General features: G+C 41.8%; 1 protein-coding gene across 1 annotated transcript in view; it reads right to left on the bottom strand.

Moving 5' to 3' along the window:
- SLC35F3 (solute carrier family 35 member F3) overlaps positions 1 to 24410 on the bottom strand; it is a 122615-nt gene that overhangs the window by 14727 nt on the left and 83478 nt on the right. The window contains exon 3 of the mRNA XM_047703587.1: positions 89 to 308. Coding sequence (XP_047559543.1) covers positions 89 to 308 — 220 coding nt within the window. The remainder of the gene's footprint in view (positions 1 to 88; positions 309 to 24410) is intronic.

The raw sequence follows: 24410 nt of genomic DNA, 5'->3' as shown, positions 1-24410 counted from the left end.
ATGCAGCACATGGAGCTAAGCAAGCCAATGGGCAGGTTTTGGTTGACATGACCGAGTGAGGGAGGAAGACAGATAATAAGGAACTTACCCTCACTCCCATGAACCTGTCCCTGAGAACGATCCATGAGAGCAAGAACACAAAAGCTTTGTTGCAGCAGAACAACACGGAGACATCCGTAGTGTTTACTTTCTTTATTGCATGTAAGTACAAGTAGTTTGTGAGTGTCCAAAGAACACCAAAGGGTGCTGCCTTGGTAAAAAACACCTTCAAAGTCAAGCCATTGTCTCCAAAAAATCGACAGCATTCCCTAAAACAAGGAAAGAGAGGCAGTGTTATTATATTCTTGGGTTGAGACAGACCATTTTATCCCCCTATGCCCATTTTTAAAGCAAATGAGGAAGGGGGAGGGTGGGAGACGTTTATTCTGATTTTTTAAATTCTGTATTTATTTTTTTTTATGAGCGTCTATTAAGTAGCTCTTCGACCTTTTGCTTTAGTCCATTGAAGAAAATGTCCCATGATGATCTAACATCATAGATTTTTATTCCTTCTGCTCACGCTATGTTTGGAACCAATGGTTCTAGACAGAAGGCAGTGGAGTGTTGTGATTATCTGATAGGAAGAGGGCCCAGTTTCATGGCGACTCACTGAGGAATCCTGTCACTTGCCTGGTAAGAGAAGGAAGTCACTAGACCTCTATTGTGGGGAAAGGACACTTGACAAAAACTCCCTGAGACATATGTTGTTTAAAAATTTGCCTCCTGTTGGAATTGTCTTTGTGGCCAGGCAGGGGCCGTCCATCCTTGGGAGCATCTAATACGTTTTGGCTGTCATACCACTAGTGCTAACGATCTAAGCATTTTCTCCGTGAGGCCGTTTTTAGAATCCGTTACTCCACTGCGTGGACGTCCATGTGTCCACGTCCCCTGAGAAACTAGCACAGGTCCAAGAAGAGTTCAGCCTCTGAACAGAGCATGAGATGAAGAAACAGCTGTAGAAGGAAGGTTTTCAATGTCATTCTCGATTCCAAGGGAAAGGATCATCGGTGTACGAAAACCCACTTCCAAAAAACAAAGCCACCCTTCCACACATGGAAGAAGGCAGCAGAGGAGGCCGGCTGGCAGACAGAGTGGAGAGAGCCCTGAGAAGGGCTTGGTCTGGGACCTGGACTGCTGGGGAGCCAAGGTCATTGCTCTGCTGCCCTGAGAGCCAGACAAGCCAGATGAGTGAGGTGCGTGCCTATTATGGCCGCAGACACCCAGGCTCATAGGCAGGGCCCAGCACAGGTAAGATAAAACTAGAATAAGCCAAATACCCCAGCATGGGAGAACAGCTGTGGCCTCTGCCACTTAAGACCTAAATGCCGCCGGAAAAGAGGAAAATTAAAAGCAAGAGTCATCTTGCAAATCGGTGTGATTTTTAATATAATTCAATTTGTTCTTATCACCAATCCAAAATGAAATCCGCCTTTGTTCATTACCCGACTGTAGGATAGCCACAGAAGAAGGAAACTCATTACCTTTCACTGAACTCAGTCCTACGTGGCTTCTAAACCGGCACCAGGGAAAATGTTTGCATCACTAAATTTACCCCGAAACCAATTCAACTGAATTGGTTCCAGTTTGGCTTTATAGAGACAAAACTCTCATCTGACAGACTGATATTTCTGTTGCTGCCTGATTTTCATACGGTATTTTCCGTTTTCTATGGGGTTTTCTCAAACCCCTGTTCAGAGAACAGTCTTCTCTCCCTTGGGGAAAATGACCAGGGGTGATACTTCCTTCACGTTTGGGATTTTCAGTAGCTATAAAGTGGTGCCAGTCCTTCTAGCATGATCAACAGGAAATACAAATCTTCTTTCTTACCATTAATGTCAACCTATTTTACATTTTTTTTAAAGTAGGCTCTACACCCAGCATAGAGTCCAATGCGGGGCTTGAACTCACTGCCCTGGGATGGAGACCTAAGCTGAGATCAAGAGTTGGACGCCTAGCCCAGATGCCCCTAATGTCAACCTATTTTAACTCTATTTAGAGGTTAACCTTCTTAAGGGACCACAGTTTAAGTAGGATTTCCAAGTTCCCTGGACTATTATAAAAAATGATTCATATTGGGGCAGGGGCCCTCCAAAGTCCAGTGGATAATCCATGTCCTCTCTGAGAATCTATGTGTGATTCTTCCAAAGTGTGATGATTATAGAAGTGTGGGGAAGAGGGATCCATCCTGGAGACAGAAAAGGCAAGATTTCTGGGTCCAGTAGAGCTCTGTTGGCCCTTCGTAGACTCGTGGCAGGGAAGTACAGCTCAGTGGGGAGATCTTGGTTCTAAGCGGACAAAGATGACTGGCCCCTGAGCCAATGAGTCTCGTGCTGTTTTCAGACCAAAGGCTGTCACTAATATATGTCAGCTGGGTTGGCCACATGTACCCTTGATTGCAAGAAGACCCAAGAGAGATGATGGGCACAAATTAATTTCTTCCAGATACCTCTTCTTGGTATACAAAGACTAGAGTATAGTAGATCTTGACTGGTTTCCACAAATGACATGACAGCTGAATGTCCTTCTTTCCTTGGCAGGTTAAGTGCCCAAGGCCAGTAGATTACACTCCAGCATGCCCAAGCCCTTTGGTTCCTACCAACTGAGTCATGTGCTGGCCAAGATTTAGATGTTGTTTGTTTCCAATCCTGCTTGAGCTAATTGTTCTTGGTTATTTCGACTGCATAATTTATTAAATATTTCCTAAACCAATGAAATGTGAGAAAAGAAAGTGTTTTTCCTATGAAATCTAAGTTGAGCATTTCAGGGAAGAGTCAATAAAACAAGTCACTAAAATATTGCTCTTGAATTAGGTATGAATGAAACACTGTGTAAGACAGGAAGAACTGCAAACATCTGTAAGTTCTAAACTCCTCTATTATTTGGCAAATACCTATGCTCTTGGTACTCCTTAAAGAACCCTGACTAGGAGAGCCTGGTTTGGTGGAATTAAGATGGCCAATCATTTTTTTTTTTCAAATCAGTAAGCACTTGTTCATAACTTGTTTTATTCACAGTTCTAGATAAGGCACTCTGGCTGATACAGAACAAGCAAACAGTCCCTGCTCTTGAGAAGATCATAGTGTAATCGGGGAGATACAACTGATTTCCTCAACTGAAAGCAATGCAAGTTTAAATATAATCACATATTAGATGGTATGGAATATAATAATGCTATAGAATTCATGTTTAGTGGAGAGATTTGAACTGATTGGAGAAGGCCTCATACAAGATAGGGATTTTGAGTCAAACCTTCAAGGATAGGCAGGATTTTAGTTAGGCTTGGGGGAGAGAGAGTATCCTTGGAGAGAGAAGAGAAGAAATTGTATCAACAAAACAAGAGTGAATGGAAATAAAAAAGGAAATAATCTTGGAAATCAAATAAAAGATAAGTTAAAGAAATTAGGTAGAAGAGTTGGGATATAAAGCGAAGATAATTTCCTGAGAGTGAGAGAGAGAGAGAAAGAGAAAATTAGAAGGTCAAGCCAGAAGGTCCAATATTAAACTAAAAGAAACTCCAGAAAGAGAGAATGGGGAAAATAAAATGGAGAGAATTATAAAAGAGAGAAATCGAGAAAGTTCCTTAGAAATATGGGGTATGAATCTTCATAACAAAAGGGCCTACCAGGTACCAAGAAAAACGAATGAAGAAAGAACCAAAACAAGGCACATACTTGGGACATGAGGGGATAAAAATAAAAATAAAAATCTCCCAAGAGAAATAAAACCCAGTATGTCCGAGGGGTAGGAAACTGTGATGGCTTCTGACATCTCAACAACCAAAATGGAAGCAAAACAACAATGGCCTTGACATTTTTCAAGGCAAAGTTTTTTTGCAAGCCAGAATTCTATTAGCAGCCAACCCTCAACCAAATGGGATGGTAGAATAAGATATTTTCAGCTCTGCAGGACTTGAAAACACCGACTCCCATGCCACACCAACACAAGGGTGTAAAACAAGGAAGAGGAAGGTATGGCAGCAGAAGATGAGGCTCTGACAGGGCCAAGAGTCAAAGCTAGTGCCAAGAGGAGGCTCCGTGGCAGACCACATAGGTCTCCGGGAGTGGAGTCTCTGGGGAAGTCTTGTGATTACACCAGCACAGGGAGTATACTGATAGGTTTTTGAGAAGGCAGAACACTTAGGGAAAAAATAGCAACCATTAATAGAAATCAGGGTAAATGAGACAAAAGAAGCAAATATTACTGGCAGGGGAAATGACAGGTTGTTCACAAAAGGAAACAAGAGTTGGTGAGCAATATTTCCATGCTTATAATAATGAGAACACAGTTAACCAAACGCTGGGATGGCATTGTGTTGGAAGGATCAGAATCAGGGCAAGTGGGCATAGGATGGGACGGACATCAGTAGATGTCTACATTTAAGACATACGGAGAGAAGACTTTAATTTACAAAAATTGGCATAAATACTACAAGAATTGGGAGTGGCTGAGAGTGAGCAGGTATGGACAGGGGTTGCTGTTTTTTAGGATTCTTTTACTGCTATTTTGCTTGTCCAAAGTATGTACATGTATTAAATTACTAGAAATAAAAAATTATTTAAAAACACGTAAGAGAGAGGTCAAGTCGCTGTGGCAAAAGCTGAAACATGAGTGTTCTGAGACAGTTCTGAGGACTGCCGTTTGGAAACCACAGACAAAGAGCAACCCCACAAGTTACAGATAAAGACGCCAGAGCCCAGACAGATCAAACCATGCCCTCAAGGCCAGACGGTGCTGGAGCCAGCCTGTGCTCACTCCCCACTGAACACTCAATGATCCCGTCTTGTCTTTCTTTTCTTTTCTCTTTTCTCTTCTCTTCTTTCCTTCCTTCCTTCCTTCTTTCCTTCCTTCCTTCCTCTCTCTCTCTCTTTCTGTTTTTTTTTTTTTAATCCCTCCTCTCTTTTGGATCCTTTCTATAACCATTTAGATAGGTCTAAGCCTCACCAACATTAAATTACACCCCCAAAGCGAAAGCAAGCATCTGGTCAGCCCCCTGTCCTCCCTCAGCCTCTCTCTCAGAGCCGAGCTTTTTCAGAATGGTGGTCAGCACTCACGCCTGCCATGACAGCCTCTCTCACTCTTCAGCTTGCTAACCCAGTGTCAGCTCTCATCACTCACCCACACCTTTGGCTGATTACTAATGAGCTCTGTATTGCTAAATCCAACAGGCACCTGCTGGGGTTCATCTTTCTCTTGGAAGTCTCTCATACTGTTGACTGTTCCTCCTTGATACAGCCTTCTAGGCTTCCCATTCAGTATACCCCTCTTGGTGTCCTCCAACCTCTCCACGCACCACCAAGTCTTCTTTGAATGACTTCTCTGGTATTTTCTAGATTTCTCTTCTACTTCTTCCTCTCTTTATCCTGCAAACAGTCACTGTTTTGCTTTCAAAGCTCAACTGATGAATCTCTAGTTAAGACACCACCTTCCACTGGATACCATCCTGCATCCTGGACATCCCAGACCCCTCAAAATTCAGCCCTCCCAAATAGATGTGATATCTTCCCCCTCAACCCTCAATAACAACATGGTACCATGACTCGTATTTCTACCCAAGCTATATATTTGGGAATCATTCTTAACTTCTTTTCCCTTTTCATATCTAATTCATCACCAAGGCCTATAGATTATGTCTCCTAAATATCTTATTCCTGTGGCCACTACCCCAGCCCATGCCTCTTCCTCTCTCATTTGGACCCCTGCTGCTAAAACCTAATTGAGGTTTTCTCTCCACTGTTGTCTCTTCTCCAACCCAGTCCATCACATTCTCCATGCTACCACTGGGGAGGTCTTCCTCTCCACTCACTTTCCCTTAGGAGAATGGTCAAGCTCCCCACCAGGCTTGCCAGGTCCTTCCTGACCTGGCCTTATCCTTGGCTTTATGCATCACCACTTCTCCATCCTTACTCTGAATTTCCCTCATCTTGAACTCATTTTAATTCTGTGAATTCAGTGCTCTTTCTTCAACTCTGCTCTAGGTCCCAACAGATTCTCTATTTCTTTTTCTGGAAACACTCTCACTTTTTCCCTTTTTGGTTGGCTGGTTTCTTTCCATCCATTGGGAACCAGTTCATATGCCCCCTTCAGTGAAGTGCCCCTGATATGTGCTCCCCATGTGACCAAACTCCTTATTATATATACAGTAATGTCTATTATAACTACACTTCACTATATCTGCTTCATCTGACTTCTTCACTAAAGCTTAAGCTTCATGTGGTCATGACACTTTTGCTTCATCTTATAACCTCATAGCCTAAGACACAATATATGTCAATAACTTTTTTTTCCTTTTTACACAGAATGAATGTGCTTATTCTTTTATGGAGGACTGGTAGTTTTTAAACAACGATGCATAGACCATTAGTCTTAGACATTCCAGGGAGCTTTTAAAAATAAGAATTGCTTGGATTCAACCCTAGATATACTTGATCAAACTGTCTAGTAAGGGGCCTAGAATTCTGTAGAGAAGGGTGCAGTTTATAGAAGGGGTACATTCTTGGCAACATTTCATAGTTCAAAATTTACAAATCTTGATTGGTTTTCTCATGGCATACTGTATTTCTGTCTTCCAGCTAATATTAACCCTGCCACCTGGCATTTCTAGTTCCCTTGGACTCCCAGAGTTGATACGGTGATTCTTGTTTAACTTTTAAAATCTTGAGAGAGCCACATTATTTTATGCATAAATGAAACTTTTACATATAAATGAAACATTAGTCATCGTTATATTTTGTTATTATGAATTTGAATTAAAATGTGACTGTGCTGTATTTTTAAAAAATTCCAAAGGATTTTCATTTGCACCTAAGTTTGGGTCCAAAAGTTCATGCTGCCTGTGTCTCCCTGATTTCTTTCTTTACAATTTTTTTAAAATTGTGGTAAAATCTATATAACATTTCCTAGAACTATTTGTTGAAAACAGTGTCCTTTCTTCATTGAATAATCTTAGCATCCTTGTTAAAAATTGTTTGACCATGAATGTCAGCGTTTATTTCCGGGTTCTCTATTCAATTCTGCTGGCCTCTAAATCTGTCTTTAGGCCAGTATCACACTTCATGTCCATTCTGATTACTGTAGCTTTACAATAAGTTTGGGAAATCAAGAAATGAGAAACCTCTGGTTTTGTTCTTCTTTTTCAACATTATTTTGGCTATTTGGAGTTCCTTGACATTCTATATGAATTTTGGGATGGATTATTCTATTTCTGGAAAAAAATGCTATTGGAATTTTGATAGGGATTGTGTTAAATTTGTAGATCACTTTGGTCACTCCTGATATCTTATCAATATTAAGTCTTCCAATCGATGAACACTGAATGTCCTTCCCTTTGTTTTGTGTCTTCTTTAATTTCTTTTAGGAACACTGTGTAGTTTCCATATACACGTCTTTCACTTCCTGGGTTAAGTTTGCTTTTGAGTATTTTATCCTTTTTGATGTAATTGTTTTCTTGTCTTTCTTTTTTAGACATAAATTAAAAATTGAAATATAAAATATATTTCTTTTAGTGCACAGAGATTAAGGTTTGATTAATTTTTATAAAGAAAAATCATACATGTAACACAGTTTCCACCATGATACAGAATATGCCAGCACTCCAGAAACTTGCCCTGTGCCCTCTCTTAGTCATTACCAGCCCCTCTAAATATAATCATTATGGAGAGTTCTATTTCAATAGTTTACTTTACCTTTATGAAGATGGAACCACGCCTTATTTACTTCTTTTAAAAAAAGATTTTATTTATTTATTCGACAGACAGAGATCACAAGTAGGCAGAGAGGCAGGCAGAGGGGCAGGGGGTGGGGGAGCATACTCCCTGCTGAGGAGAGAACCAGATGTGGGGCTTGATCCCAGACCCTGAGATCATGACCTGAGCCGAAGGCAGAGGCTTTAACCAATAAGCCACCCAGGCACCTCCATTATTTGCTTTTTTATGTCTGGTTTCTTTTAATCAATAAGATACCAGAGTAAAAAATGTAAATCTGAGGGAAGATTGGCACATGGTTCTCTCCCTCACCCCCTCAGGTCTCTGCTCAAACGTCAGAGAGGTCTTCCCAGACCCTCCTATAAAACCTCAACCACCCCCTCATTTCTTCATCACTTGGACTCACACTCTGTGACATATTTTACTTTCACGTTGTTTCAATTGTCTTTGTTCTTCCAGCAAAATATGAACATCATGAAGGCAGCAACTTTATTTACTGCTGAATCCCCAGAGCCTAGAATAATGCCCAGTGCACCGTAAGTATTCTATAAATACTTGTGGACAAAGTGAATTTCTGTTTCCATACCAGATGGCTGAATTAGAATTTGCGGGTGTAAGGCCAGAAATAGGCATTTTTACCCATTATCTTGAACGTCTGTACTCCAAATTCTCCTACACAATTCATATACAAAAATTAGTTTTAAATGGTAAAAAAAAAAATTCAAATGTAAACCAATGAAACCTATAGATATCCTCCATCTTTAGTTTCAAGTGTGTGTTATCCTATTCCTGGCTATGCCAGGAACATTGGTATTCTCAGAGAATTAACGCAAAGAAATGAAAGGGGTTCTAAGCTCTGTGTGTGTGTATTTATGTGTGTGTTACTTTTTTGATGTATGTATGTTTGTCTTGCTTATTGTATTAAAATGTTTAAAATGAAATGAAGAAAAAAAAGATAATTTCCTGAAGGAAAAGTTTATAGAAACAGCTGTGGCTTAAATGTGACATAACTAATGCTACTTTGATAGATTATCAAAGATGGGATTCTCTATTTTTATTTTTTATTATTTTTAAACAGGGAGACAGAGAGTGAGAGACAGAGTGAGACAGAGAGAGGTAGGGGAGGGGCCAAGGGAGAGAGAGAATCCTGAGTGGGCTTCCCACCCAGTGTGGAGCCCGATGTGGGGCTTGATCTCATGACCTGAGATCACGACTGGAGCCAAAATCAAGAGTTGGGCACCTAACCTACGGAGCCACCCAGGTGCCCTAAAGATAGGACTCTTCAAATTAGAGTCCAGGTTATTTAATATCTTGTCATTTCCAGAACTTGGTTATTGATCTACCTAATGCTGTTGTGCAAATTGGTGTTTTATTTTCTTGTCATATTAAGAAAAAAAAAATCTAGAGTGATTGATTTCTGAAGTAGAGGATTCCTACTACCATTCGTGAAGATGGAAATGGAAATATGTATTTTCATTGATTATGTCAAATGCAGTCTCTGGAGAAGGCAAGTGGGGTGGGGGTTAAGACAGAAGGAATATCACTCCTGCAGATGCTAAGGCGCCCCAGATAGCTCAACGCCCAGGTGAGAAACCAGACTCTTAAGTTTGTTCATGTGCAAGAACTATGTGTGAACTACACGACAAGAAATACAAACCATTAGGATAGCACTTGCTGAAAGAAAACATGAGCAAGATCTCACGTTCTAGAAAAACAACAACAACAAAAACGTGAGGCAAACAGATGGGCTACTTTCATGCTAGCAGGGCGTGGAGTAACCCAAGAAGTTTAGTGCAAACAGTGAAGATGGCTCTGGGAGATGTGGAAAGTCCCTGTGGCACATAGACTCGTACATTTTGTTCAGAAACACCTTAATGCTGGTTTCTAAAGGGCTCACTGTGAAAACCACATCAGTCTGTCTGGGACAGGCCTGCGGACACCAGGCAGAGATCCGCTGAACATGGCATGGTGCCAGGGAGATGTGATTCCATGCCAGGGCAGGAAGATCCTTAGGGAACAAAGCCAGTCTTGAGCATTAGACAGGAAGACTACTCATTTTCTCTTGGATCTCTCTGTACTGAGCAACTCTGGGCTTCTTTTGTACTTATGATAGGCTCAATCTCTGTACGAGGCTCTTTCTGTGGGCTCATTGAGAATAATTCCATCAGCCAATGTTTTTAACCCCCACCATCTCTGTCCATGGCTTGTACTGAAATAAGCTTACATTACTCTTAGTATATATTGGTGGTGATACAATGTATTATCCAATTTTAGGGAATACACACAAACATAGTAGGAAATCAAAAATCTATAGATTTATGTAGAAAGATAGAAAAAGAGACCGATGGAGTAGTGTAAAAAATAAAAAAATTAAATAACTAATTTGGGCTTCCCTTGGGTCACAAATACAAACCCATATTTATTGAAAATAAAAATAATGATTGGAGGAGGGAGGAGTCAAGATGGCGGAGAAGTAGCAGGCTGAGACTACTTCGGGTAGCGGGAGATCAGCTAAATAGCTTATCTAAAGATTGCAAACACCTACAAATCCAACGGGAGATTGAAGAGAAGAAGAACAGCAATTCCAGAAACAGAAAATCAACCACTTTCTGCAAGGTAGGACTGGCGGAGAAGTGAATCCAAAGCGACGGGAAGATAGACCGCGGGGGGAGGGGCCGGCTCCCGGCGAGCGGCGAAGCAACGGAGCAAAATCAGGACTTTTAAAAGTCTGTTCCGCGGAGGGACATCGCTCCAGAGGCTTAACTGGGGTGAAGCCCAGGCGGGGTAAGCGCGGCCTCAGGTCCCGCAGGGTCGCAGAAGGATCGGGGGTGTCTCAGTGTCGCAGAGCTTACCGGTATTAGAACGGGGAAGCCGGCTGCAGAGACAGAGCCGAGGAGTGACTCTCAGCTCCGGGTTGCCGTGAACCGGTCGCAGGCTCGGTCAGCTCGGAGCGCAGCCGTAGGCCAGGGTGACGGTAGTCATTTGGCACTGTTCTCTGAGGGCGCACTGAGGAGTGGGGCCCCGGGCTCTCGGCTCCTCCGGGCCGGAGACCAGGAGGCCGCCATCTTTATTCCCGTCCTCCGGACTCTACGGAAAGCGCTCAGGGAACAAAAGCTCCCCAAAGCGAACCCGAGCGGATGACTCAGCGCGACCCCGGGTAAGGGCGGTGCAACTCCGCCTGGGGCAAAGACGCTTGAGAATCACTACAACGGGCCCCTCCCCCAGAAGATCTACGGGAAACCCAGCCAGGACCAAGTTCACCTACCAAGGAGAACGGCGGAATTCCAGAGGAGAAGAAAGCAAAGCACGGAACTCATGGCTTTCTCCCCATGATTTTTTAGCCTTGCAGTTAATTTAATTTTTTTTTCTTTTTCAATTTTTTTTTTCTTTTTCTCTTCTTCTGCTAAATTTTTTTTAACTTTTACCGTTTTCTTTTTTTAACGTTTTTAAAATAGTTTATCTAATATATATATATTTTTTCCTCTTTTTATATTTTTTCTTTATCGGCTTTCTTTTTTTTAATAGTTTTTTTTTTTTTTCTTTTTTTCTTTCTTTCTGAACCCCTTTTTATCCCCTTTCTCCCCCCTCACAATTCAGGATCTCTTCTGATTTGGCTAAAGCATATTTTCCTGGGGTTGTTGCCACCCTTTTAGTATTTTACTTGCTCCTTCATAAACTCTTATCTGGACAAAATGACAAGGCGGAAAAATTCACAACAAAAAAAAGAACAAGAGGCAATACCAAAGGCTAGGGACCTAATCAATACAGACATTGGTAATATGTCAGATATAGAGTTCAGAATGATGATTCTCAAGGTTCTAGCCGGGCTTGAAAAAGGCATGGAAGATATTAAAGCAACCCTCTCGGGAGATATAAAAGCCCTCTCTGGAGAAATAAAAGAACTAAAATCTAACCAAGTTGAAATCAAAAAAGCTATTAATGAGGTGCAATCAAAAATGGAGGCTCTCACTGCTAGGATAAATGAGGCAGAAGAAAGAATTAGCGATATAGAAGACCAAATGACAGAGAATAAAGAAGCTGAGCAAAAGAGGGACAAACAGCTACTGGACCACGAGGGGAGAATTCGAGAGATAAGTGACACCATAAGACGAAACAACATTAGAATAATTGGGATTCCAGAAGAAGAGGAAACAGAGAGGGGAGCAGAAGGTATATTGGAGAGAATTATTGGAGAGAATTTCCCCAATATGGCAAAGGGAACAAGCATCAAAATCCAGGAGGTTCAGAGAACCCCCCTCAAAATCAATAAGAATAGGTCTACACCCCGTCACCTAATAGTAAAATTGACAAGTCTTAGTGACAAAGAAAAGATCCTGAAAGCAGCCCGGGAAAAGAAGTCTGTAACGTACAATGGTAAAAATATTAGATTGGCAGCAGACTTATCCACAGAGACCTGGCAGGCCAGAAAGAGCTGGCATGATATATTCAGAGTACTAAATGAGAAAAACATGCAGCCAAGAATACTATATCCAGCTAGGCTATCATTGAAAATAGACGGAGAGATTAAAAGCTTTCAGGACAAACAAAAACTGAAAGAATTTGCAAATACCAAACCAGCTCTACAGGAAATATTGAAAGGGGTCCTCTAAGCAAAGAGAGACCCTCAAAGTAGTAGATCAGAAAGAAACAGAGACAATATACAATAACAGTCACCTTACAGGCAATACAATGGCACTAAATTCATATCTCTCAATACTTACCCTGAATGTTAATGGGCTAAATGCCCCAATCAAAAGACACAGGGTATCAGAATGGATAAAAAAACAAAACCCATCTATATGTTGCCTACAAGAAACTCATCTTAAACCCGAAGACACCTCCAGGTTTAAAGTGAGGGGGTGGAAAAGAATTTACCATGCTAATGGACATCAGAAGAAAGCAGGAGTGGCAATCCTTATATCAGATCAATTAGATTTTAAGCCAAAGATTATAATAGGAGATGAGGAAGGACACTATATCATACTCAAAGGAACTGTCCAACAAGAAGATCTAACAATTTTAAATATCTATGCCCCTAACATGGGAGCAGCCAACTATATAAACCAATTAATAACAAAATCAAAGAAACACATCGACAAGAATACAATAATAGTAGGGGATTTTAACACTCCCCTCACTGAAATGGACAGATCATCCAAGCAAAAGATCAACAAGGAAATCAAGGCCTTAAATGACACACTGGACCAGATGGACATCACAGATATATTCAGAACATTTCATCCCAAAGCAACAGAATACACATTCTTCTCTAGTGCACATGGAACATTCTCCAGAATAGATCACATTCTTGGTCCTAAATCAAGTCTCAACCGGTATCAAAAGATTGGGATCATTCCCTGCATATTTTCAGACCACAATGCTCTAAAGCTAGAACTCAATCACAAGAGGAAATTTGGAAAGAACCCAAATACATGGAGACTAAACAGCATCCTTCTAAAGAATGAATGGGTCAACCAGGAAATCAAAGAAGAATTGAAAAAATTTATGGAAACAAATGATAATGAAAACACAACAGTTCAGAATCTGTGGGACACAACAAAGGCAGTCCTGAGAGGAAAATATATAGCGGTACAAGCCTTTCTCAAGAAACAAGAAAGGTCTCAGGTACACAACCTAACCCTACACCTAAAGGAGCTGGAGAAAGAACAAGAAAGAAACCCTAAACCCAGCAGGAGAAGAGAAATCATAAAGATCAGAGCAGAAATCAATGAAATAGAAACCAAAAAAACAATAGAACAAATCAACGAAACTAGGAGCTGGTTCTTTGAAAGAATTAATAAGATTGATAAACCCCTGGCCAGACTTATCAAAAAGAAAAGAGAGAGGACCCAAATAAATAAAATCATGAATGAAAGAGGAGAGATCACAACGAACACCAAAGAAATACAGACAATTATAAGAACATACTATGAGCAACTCTACGCCAACAAATTTGACAATCTGGAAGAAATGGATGCATTCCTAGAGACATATAAACTACCACAACTGAACCAGGAAGAAATAGAAAGCCTGAACAGACCCATAACCAGTAAGGAGATTGAAACAGTCATCAAAAATCTCCAAACAAACAAAAGCCCAGGGCCAGATGGCTTCCCGGGGGAATTCTACCAAACATTTAAAGAAGAACTAATTCCTATTCTCCTGAAACTGTTCCAAAAAATAGCAATAGAAGGAAAACTTCCAAACTCATTTTATGAGGCCAGCATCACCTTGATCCCAAAACCAGACAAGGATCCCAACAAAAAAGAGAACTACAGACCAATATCCTTGATGAACACAGATGCAAAAATTCTCGCCAAAATACTAGCCAATAGGATTCAACAGTACGTTAAAAGGATTATTCATCACGACCAAGTGGGATTTATTCCAGGGCTGCAAGGCTGGTTCAACATCCGCAAATCAATCAATGTGATACAACACATTAATAAAAGAAAGAACAAGAACCATATGATACTCTCCATAGATGCTGAAAAAGCATTTGACAAAGTACAGCATCCCTTCCTGATCAAAACTCTTCAAAGTGTAGGGATAGACGGCACATACCTCAATATTATCAAAGCCATCTATGAAAAACCCACCGCAAATATCATTCTCAATGGAGAAAAACTGAAAGCTTTTCCGCTAAGGTCAGGAACACGGCAGGGATGTCCGTTATCACCACTGCTATTCAACATAGTACTAGAAGTCCTAGCCTCAGCAATCAGACAACAAAAGGAAATTAAAGGCATCCAAATCGGCAAAGAAGAAGTCAAACTATCACTCTTCGCAGATGATATGATACTGTATGTGGAAAACCCAAAAGACTCCACTCCAAAACTGCTAGAACTTGTCCAGGAATTCAGTAAAGTGTCAGGATATAAAATCAATGCACAGAAATCAGTTGCATTTCTCTACACCAACAACAAGACAGAAGAAAGAGAAATTAAGGAGTCCATCCCATTTACAATTGCACCCAAAACTATAAGATACCTAGGAATAAACCTAACCAAAGAGACTAAGAATCTATACTCAGAAAACTATAAAGTACTCATGAAAGAAATTGAGGAAGACACAAAGAAATGGAAAAATGTTCCATGCTCCTGGATTGGAAGAATAAATATTGTGAAAATGTCTATGCTACCTAAAGCAATCTACACATTTAATGCAATTCCTATCAAAGTACCATCCATTTTTTTCAAAGAAATGGAACAAATAATCCTAAAATTTATATGGAACCAGAAAAGACCTCGAATAGCCAAAGGAATATTGAAAAAGAAAGCCAAAGTTGGTGGCATCACAATTCCGGACTTCAAGCTCTATTACAAAGCTGTCATCATCAAGACAGCATGGTACTGGCACAAAAACAGACACATAGATCAATGGAACAGAATAGAGAGCCCAGAAATGGACCCTCAACTCTATGGTCAACTCATCTTCGACAAAGCAGGAAAGAATGTCCAATGGAACAAAGACAGCCTCTTCAATAAATGGTGTTGGGAAAATTGGACAGCCACATGCAGAAAAATGAAATTGGATCATTTCCTTACACCACACACGAAAATAGACTCAAAATGGATGAAGGATCTCAATGTGAGAAAGGAATCCATCAAAATCCTTGAGGAGAACACAGGCAGCAACCTCTTCGACGTCAGCCGCAGCAACATCTTCCTAGGAACATCACCAAAGGCAAGGGAAGCAAGGGCAAAAATGAACTTTTGGGACTTCATCAAGATCAAAAGCTTTTGCACAGCAAAGGAAACAGTTAAAAAAACCAAAAGACAACTGACAGAATGGGAGAAGATATTTGCAAATGACATATCAGATAAAGGGCTAGTGTCCAAAATCTATAAAGAACTTAGCAAACTCAACACCCAAAGAACAAAGAATCCAATCAAGAAATGGGCAGAGGACATGAACAGACATTTCTGCAAAGAAGACATCCAGATGGCCAACAGACACATGAAAAAGTGCTCCATATCACTCGGCATCAGGGAAATACAAATCAAAACCACCATGAGATATCACCTCACACCAGTCAGAATGGCTAAAATTAACAAGTCAGGAAATGACAGATGCTGGCGAGGATGCGGAGAAAGGGGAACCCTCCTACACTGTTGGTGGGAATGCAAGCTGGTGCAACCACTCTGGAAAACAGCATGGAGGTTCCTCAAAATGTTGAAAATAGAACTACCCTATGACCCTGCAATTGCACTGCTGGGTATTTACCCTAAAGATACAAACGTAGTGATCCGAAGGGGCACGTGCACCCGAATGTTTATAGCAGCAATGTCTACGATAGCCAAACTATGGAAAGAACCTAGATGTCCATCAACAGACGAATGGATAAAGAAGATGTGGTATATATACACAATGGAATACTATGCAGCCATCAAAAGAAATGAAATCTTGCCATTTGCGACGACGTGGATGGAACTAGAGGGTATCATGCTTAGCGAAATAAGTCAATCGGAGAAAGACAACTATCATATGATCTCCCTGATATGAGGGAGAGGAGATGCAACATGGGGGGTTGAGGGGGTAGGAGAAGAGTAAATGAAACAAGATGGGATTGGGAGGGAGACAAACCATAAGTGACTCTTAATTTCACAAAACAAACTGAGGGTTGATGGGGGGAGGGGGTTGGGAGAGGGGGTGGGGTTATGGATATCGGGGAGGGTATGTGCTATGGTGAGTGTTGTGAAGTGTGTAAACCTGGCGATTCGCAGACCTGTACCCCTGGGGATAAAAATATATGTTTATAACGCTGTAAAAAAAAAAAAAAAAAAAAAAAAAAAAAAGAAAGAAAGAAAGGATGAATCCCCAAGTTTTGTAGCAACATGGACGGGACTGGAAGAGATTATGCTGAGTGAAATAAGTCAAGCAGAGAGAGTCAATTATCATATGGTTTCACTTATTTGTGGATCATAACAAATAGCATGGAGGACAAGGGGAGATGGAGAGGAGAAGGGAGTTGAGGGAAATTGGAAGGGGAGGTGAACCATGAGAGACTATGGACTCTGAAAAACGATCTGAGAATTTTGAAGGGGTGGGGGGTGGGAGGTTGGGGGCACCAGGTGGTGGGTATTGTAGAGGGCACGGATTGCATGGAGCACTGGGTGTGGTGCAAAAATAATGAATACTGTTATGCTGAAAAAAATAAAAAAATTAAAAAAAAAAAAAAAAAAAAAAAAAAATAATGATTGGAAATATTAGCAGAGCAGAATTGGAACAATTTTCCCAGATATACCTTTTTTTCTCCCTCCTTGGCAAGGTCTTAAGGAATACAGTCAGTTAAGGTAAAATGTCATTTCAATATATTTGATATGCAAAAGACAGTTCACTGTGTGGGTTCTGGCTCAGAAGGCATTAAAAGGAAGACGTGGAAGAATTAAAAGAAGGCAACTAACTGAAGAATAGAAAAACTAGAGAACTGTGATAAGGAAGAAATGAAAATAGTTTCTGAAAAATCAAGACAGTAAATCAACCAAGCAGTAGTTGGGATAGGCAGGGGTGGGTGGGGATGTAGAGATAGAGGATACATTCCCAAAGTATTACTCAGCAACAGGCTCAGAGAATCTCTGGGATCCAAAGGGGAAGGAAACTTGTCTCTTGGAAAAGAAGTGCATTTCTACCACAGCCTCCCAAGGAGACTTTGGGAAATGCCAGAATCCCTCCGCACATGGTAGATGGGATGGGCACACAGCCTTGTGGACAGGCTAGCTTTCCTGTTACAATGGAAGAAGCACTGTGGCATAGCCTGCCTTCAGCAGATGAACAAAAGACCACCTACTTGATCCATATATCAACAGAGGCATCAAGGAGAAGCCAAGTGGGTTGGGCAAGCTTGGAAGAACTCAGACGAAATTTGACACCTACACATTTTGTGACTGGTCTGAAAGGCAATGTGCTTGCTGTTCGTGGATGATTTACATATCGGATTGATCAAGATTTTAGGAAATAAAAAAGTTTTATTCGTCCGGGATTCCAAAAAGTTACCTCACCCTACAAGCACTCTAAGTACAGTCCTTGAGCTGAGCCATGGTCATTCATTCAAAAATGCAAACCACCAGATCAGTACATCCCTAGGAAAACAGGGACTGGATCTCACTTTCTAGACCATTACCAGCATTCACTTTCAACAAGAAGATTAATCCAAAACAGGTGATGAAGCATCTGCACTAGGAATGCATTTAAAGGTGATGTCAACCATAATTTTGCAATAATCACACAGGAGACAGGAAAGCAAGAGAGTGAAGCCAGGAGGAAGCTCCTGCCCATCTTCCAGAGCTTGGGGGTACCGCCATTTTGTGGAAGGAGAGGAGACAAGGGAGGTTAGGAGCGTCCTAACTCAAAGATATATCTTGTTTCCCTAAGGTAGGACTTTTTGCCTGGAAGTTACTTCTTTTAGCCAAAATGAGGTTTGTGAGAAGCTCATTCATCATTATAAAAAAGAAAAGCATTTCACACTAAAAAAGAGCTAATTAGGTTTGCAGCAAGGGTAGCCAAGCCCCCAGAAGGAAGAGCCTCTCATGGAGACATTTACAGACCAAGGCTGGAACCTCATAAGAAAGCCAGAAAAGGGAGAATATATGATCATAGGACAGAAAAACAGAAACACTGACCTCACCCCGGGGACTGGAAAAGCCAATGAGCAGCCTAGTCATGTGGGTTGTGGTCAAAGCTCAGGTAGATACCGAATCTCATTGTCATGATGGTTTTGTTTGAGTTACCATTCTTAAACTTCTTCCATATGGTAAAACAACAACAACAATAACAACAACAACAACAACAACAACCTGGATGACAGAAGGGTCCTGAAAATGAACCATCTTCTGCTCCTAACCCCCAATTCCCAGATCTCCTTGGGGTCAACCACCACGACAGTTTTCTGCCTTCTGAGAAGAGCCTATTCAGAGTCAAACATAAGTGGATACTTTTTTTTTTAGCCACACAGATATTTATATATAATTCAATTTATATAGTAAAGTAATAAACTTATCCACAGTGTGATTAAGGATGTAAAATAATCCCTTCACCTTTGAAGGGCCCTAATTAAAGAATCACGATGAATGGCTGTAGGCATTGGGGGTGGCCTGTGCCCTATGGCCTGTGCCTGCCCTATCGGGTGAAGAGGAAGGAGAAATAAAGGTAAATAATCAAATAAAAGAAAACTTAAGTTCAGGGCCCACAGGAGGCTGCACTTTTATTTCAAGAAATGATGCAGCAGATTCCTCTTCTCTATAATGGGCTTTTAAAAAGGTTAACTACGTGGAACATTTTGATTGTTTTCTTAAAGGAATTTTAAAAAACATAGTGCAAAAGAAAAATATGAAAGGAGAAAAGTAGTGTTACTCATGATGAAATCATTTCAACTCAGTTGTGATTTTGACACATTCTTCTTTCCCCCATATAGATGTGTCTACCCACATGTGATCATTGTGCACATGCAAGGCCGTATCTTGTCTCTTAACTGGCGATGTCTCCTAAGAATGTTCCTTTGGGATCACACGGTTTTCTGCTTGCTGAGTTTGTTTTTGTGTAGAACTGGGGCTGGAAATCTTCTGACTGCCACCTGCATAGATATTCTGGGGATATTCTGCATCGAATTAGGGCTGGTGAATATAGTGTGACAGTCTCACTATGCAGCTGGATACTACGTTGCTCCCAATTTTTCTTTATTTTAATAAAAAAGGTGACAAATATCTTCTTGTGCATAATTTTCTATAAATTTTAGAATTTTTCCTGAAGAATAATTGTATTCATAATAGAATATTGGGGGGAATTACAGATGACTCAAATGTTTATAAATGTCCCCCACCAACTCACACGATTAGAGCACATCTGTAGTATAAAGAAAACACATGCCATGGAGAGAATGAGGTCCCAGACCCCTATGGGGTGTCTGGATGATCACTTTGCATTCAAGGGGTAGTTCCCCAGACTTCAGTATCTACTGCAGGATTTTACTGAAAAGAGATAGCAGGATAGCCTAGCAGTATAGCATATTTATATGGCCTAGATCAGTTCATATCTTCATCCAGTATCAAGAAGCAGACTGAAAGGTGGTTATGAAAGATATTCACTCCAGCATTAGCAGAAAAGTTGGGCTCTATGAAATTGAATGTGTTTCAACCTTGAGATTCTGAAATTAGAAAATAAAATCTCTCTAACAGGCAAAAGCTAAGAGTGGCTTCCAGCTAGAAGTAGTGAACTGTTGGGTAAATGTTTATTTCCTCTCCCACACACCCCCCACCCATTTATTTAGAGTTTAAGCAGACAGAAGCAGCAGAGGCCAGTTACCAAAGTCTTGAATTAGGCATTTATTTTGAAAATGTTAAGATATCTTTTGGGGGGATTTTAAGGAGAATCGTTTCCCTGTATAAGCCACTACTGCTCATAAGTAAGTGAAAGTGTATTTGCATTTTCTATGAGTATGTTTCAATGTTACAGATCTCCCCTCTGTAGCAGATCCAGGCTTGGCTGAAGTATCATTGTATGTTAGAATCAAGTTGCAAAGACTTGCCTGAACAGCCAAAAAGATTAACTTTTACAGCACAACTAGAAACAAAATACTGAATCATTTTATTAAGCTTGATTTCTTACATTACATGTAGGTTTTCTAAGCAACTAGTTTTGTTACCAGTGAGTCCAGAACTTTGATTGTGTGCAGCTATCTAGCTAGTTTAGCTAGCTAGCTAGCTAGCTAGCTAGCTAGCCATCTAATTATTGGTCAGTTCTGAAAATGCATGCCTGAGACATTTAGAGGCAGAAAAAAATTAGTGGCAATGTCCTTTTTGGAAAGGAATCCAAGATAAATAGAGGGCATTAACAGCACACAAAGAATTTCAATCCCTGAGACTTCCCCCTAGGGACGGTTCAGCTTTAAGCATGTCTTGGAGAGGGAATGTTCAAAAAGCACAGGTTGCATACATGTCCCATTAGCTAGGAACTTCACAGCCTCCTCCACAGGAATCTGTTCTTTGTTTGGGGCTTAGCTGGTTCTTTTGCAGGCATGATCAAACAACAGAAGTATCTGAAAACTGCAGAGAGTGAACATCACCTTGTCCATATGGCTCCTGGCTAATCTGCTAGTTAGAATGAAGAAATTCTGCATTCCGTGCCAAAGGTGGAGATCAAAGCATCAAAGACAGGATGACCCACTGCTTCCATCCATGCACAGTGACTAAAGTGCAGACTGAAGTAGCCTGGCCACTCAGGAAAGAGGAACTCTCAGAATGTCTGTGCGTTCTGTCCTGATCTGAAACAAACTCTCGATACTAGAAACTATTCTGCCCGCTGTAGGCAGTTCACTCAAATATCTGCTACGTGGAATAAAGCTCCTCTGAGAATTCTTGTTTGTGATAGTCCATTTAGCCCAGGAGACTGGATAAGGTTTTCTGGAGCAGAGAGACACACAGGACCATCCATGGCAGGACACGACTTCTCTCCTGCACAGGTAGGAGATCAAACGGCTGGAGGTGGGTTCTTATGAGAGTCATTCAGTCCTGAAATGGAACCACTGGCTCAGGAAAAAGTCAACCTGCTTTAATGACGCACATCCCCCTGAGAAGCACCAAGCACTGGTTCACCAGGGCCCAGAAAATAACAGCTGCTGGGTTTTTACTTCTTTTTTGCTACCTCTACTTCAGCAATGACCTGTTCTGAGTTTTGTAAAGCGGTCAAGAGTTGAACCAGGAATACAGTTTTATAACACATGACCCAACAGCATTTTTATCACAGAGTGGAGAAGGCATGGCAGATCCGGCAGACCTCTCCCGGGCTTTCTAAAATAAGCTGGAACTCAGACTTTGGGAGGGTGGGATGATACGGAATCTGTTGGGTGCCATCAAAGTCCCAGAATTGAATCCTACAGCCTTAGCAGATGCCTGCATTCACCTGCTGGCCAGCTCCACTTTCTTCCCAGTGGGTGGTTATTTGCTTAGGGCTCTGGAATGGTAGAAAGAAGCCTATTAGGTCACAATAAGGAAGATAACTTCTAATAATTGCTCAACAAGAGAAGAACTGGGGCTCCAACACTGGGTCTGCTTTGGTTCTTCTGTACCATCCTTCAGGTGTCTGGGATTCTATCAGTGTGGAGAGATGACCAGTAGAAACTCCAAAAATCTGACTGAATTTCCTGAAGACCTTGGGTGAGCAGCCCTCCCTCTGTTTCAGGCTGTCTCCCATTGTGGCAGTAGAGAGTCCACGGCTTGAGACTGAGGCCTGGGCCAATGACCGGACAGATCTGCATCTGTCATCTGAAAGGCAATGGCATTTTGGCAAAGGTCAGTGGCCAGAATGGCAATCTTCAGAGCCCAGGCTTTGCAAAGGAGTAATGCAGTGTACAATGACATATGTCATATAGCTGTCTCACAGAGCCACTCCACACGTATTTAAGAGTGGTACAATAGTTAAGTTACACTATGGGGATTCTAAAAGGCCTTTAGTCTGACTTAGTCCTTTTATCATGCATCTGCTCTCCTTAGGCCTTTTGCAGAGGAACACGAGCAATATCTTGTCCTATCATCTGTCCACTAAAGCTGGCTGCAGGAAGGCAGAGCTCCTGTCACAGAGCCCAGTTTGGAAAGCAAAGCACAGAGAGGGGACCCTGCCTTGTTAGGAACCAAGGCCTTTCTCTCTACTGGGGTGGACTCAGTTCTGCTTACAGCCACACTCCCGTGGGCTTCAGAAGTTTGGAGTCACCCCTCTATTGCTGTCCCCTTCACGGAGGCTCCAGGTATCTCTTCCTCCAGGGCTTCCTCTTCAACCTCTAGATCCCTGGAGGCACCCTGCAGATCTGCCCCTTAATCCTCTGGGTCTCCCTCCCTCCACAGACTTTTATAATACTTTTTGCATCAGTGTCTCTTCCACTAGGGCCACTGGTTTCTTCCCGGAAGAAGGAGCCTGTGTCTCAGTCACCTGTGCGCCCTCCAGGACCTAGGACAGCGCCCGACTCAACCCTGTACTCAATAGACACCAGTGAGTACATCACACAACTTAGTTCCCGATATATTTAGGCATATTTTGCCAATGCCAGTACATTTATACTTCCAGAAAGATTAGCAAGTGACTATGATAGAACTGCAGACTATCAGCGCTGGCAGGGATGTAAGAGATGCAGCTTCCTTATTTCAGATGTAGGCAAGCTCAGGCACAGAGGTGACAAGCTGGGGCTGGGGAGCTGCTTAGTAGCAGAGCTGAGTCTAGAACCAAGGGATTCTGATTCATTGCCCCACGCTCTGCATTTATTTTAGTGAAACCTTAGTGGTGGCCAACGTGCCAGGTAAAGGGGACTCTCCTTATCATGGAATGAGTAGCTCTCCCCCGACCCCACTGGCCAGGACAGAATGAGAAAACAAACCAGAGCCCTTTTGCAATGATTCCCTTGCTGCTTGAGGCTCTGCGATCATCAAAGGGTGTGTGTGTGTGTGTGTGTGTGTGTGTGTGTGTGTGTGTGTGTGTGTGTAGTGCTGAGTGCAAAGAACCTGCTTCTCTGGGCTTTGCACGAGTGGGCATGTGGATTGAGGGTATATTCCCTGCAACTAATCACGCAGATGTGTAGGCAATGCTCTTTGCTATTTTCAGGAGATGTGTCAAAGCTATTTAAAACCATGGACATAAATTTATCTTTATAAAGAAAAATTCAGCGAAGTTAGCCTCAAGGCTACCCCTCTGGCTTTACCCACAGATTTCTGCTTTTAAAATGCAGCTTTCTTCAGAGTGAAGAAATGTAAAGATTTGTGTAATGCAGTGTCAGAGGAACAGGCGGTGTTTTCTTGATCTTGAACCCAGAGTAAAGCAAAGATGACACAAACTCAAGAGGGACTGAAAAAAATCAGTGTTGTTACTAAGGAGAAGAATTTCACAAAAGCTGAGATGAAATCCTGTTGTCTCTCAAGGACAGAAATGCTCCCCGCTAGGGATAATTCCATAATGGGCCATTGTGGAAAGAACTTATTTGTATTAACTATGTAGCTTTTCAAGGCTGGCATCAGGAGCCTGGTGTGTGGATGGGTGTCCACTGATTCTGCAGGTTGTTTTCCTGTGTGTGTGTGTGTGTGTCTGTCTGTCTTTCCCTTACACACACAGCCATAACTGCCCGATCCAAATGAACAGCAGAGATTGATTGCTTTAGAATTGGATGGATTTCCATGGCATACGCCAACAGCTCCTTTGAAAAATAAATTAAGATTGGACCTTAGGAGCTGTCTAAAAGCATACTGGTTGGTCCTGTGTTACTGACTGAAGACACACATTGTTTACCCTTGAGGAAGTCCCTGGTGGCTCCCTGAGATTCAAGAATAAAAAAATGGCTGAGGGAAAGCTGTCCTTGCTTTGGGGCATTTCTCTAGCTTAAGAGAAGACTGTGGCGGGGGGGGCGGTACGCCTGGGTGGCTCAGTGGGTTAAGCCTTTGCCTTCAGCTCAGGTCATGGTCTCAGGGTCCTGGGATCGAGCCCCGCATCCCGCTCTCTGCTCAGTGGGGAGCCTGCTTCCTCCTCTCTCTCTGCTTACTAGACTCAGACCTGCTCCCAAGGAACTGGTGTTCTCAGGGGTCCCGTTTACTCCAGAGTCTTCTTGATGGGCCTTCCTATTTCCGGTCTCACTGCAATTCCTAGTTACAGTTCCTTTCTGTTCACCCAGAGTCCACACGCACCCAGTTCAAGACAGCT

This window comes from Lutra lutra, chromosome 14, assembly GCF_902655055.1.
Source record: "Lutra lutra chromosome 14, mLutLut1.2, whole genome shotgun sequence".
NCBI classification, from domain to species: Eukaryota; Metazoa; Chordata; class Mammalia; order Carnivora; family Mustelidae; genus Lutra; species Lutra lutra.
The sequence above is the reverse complement of the archived record's forward strand: the minus strand, read 5'-3'. Positions and strand labels throughout refer to the sequence as shown.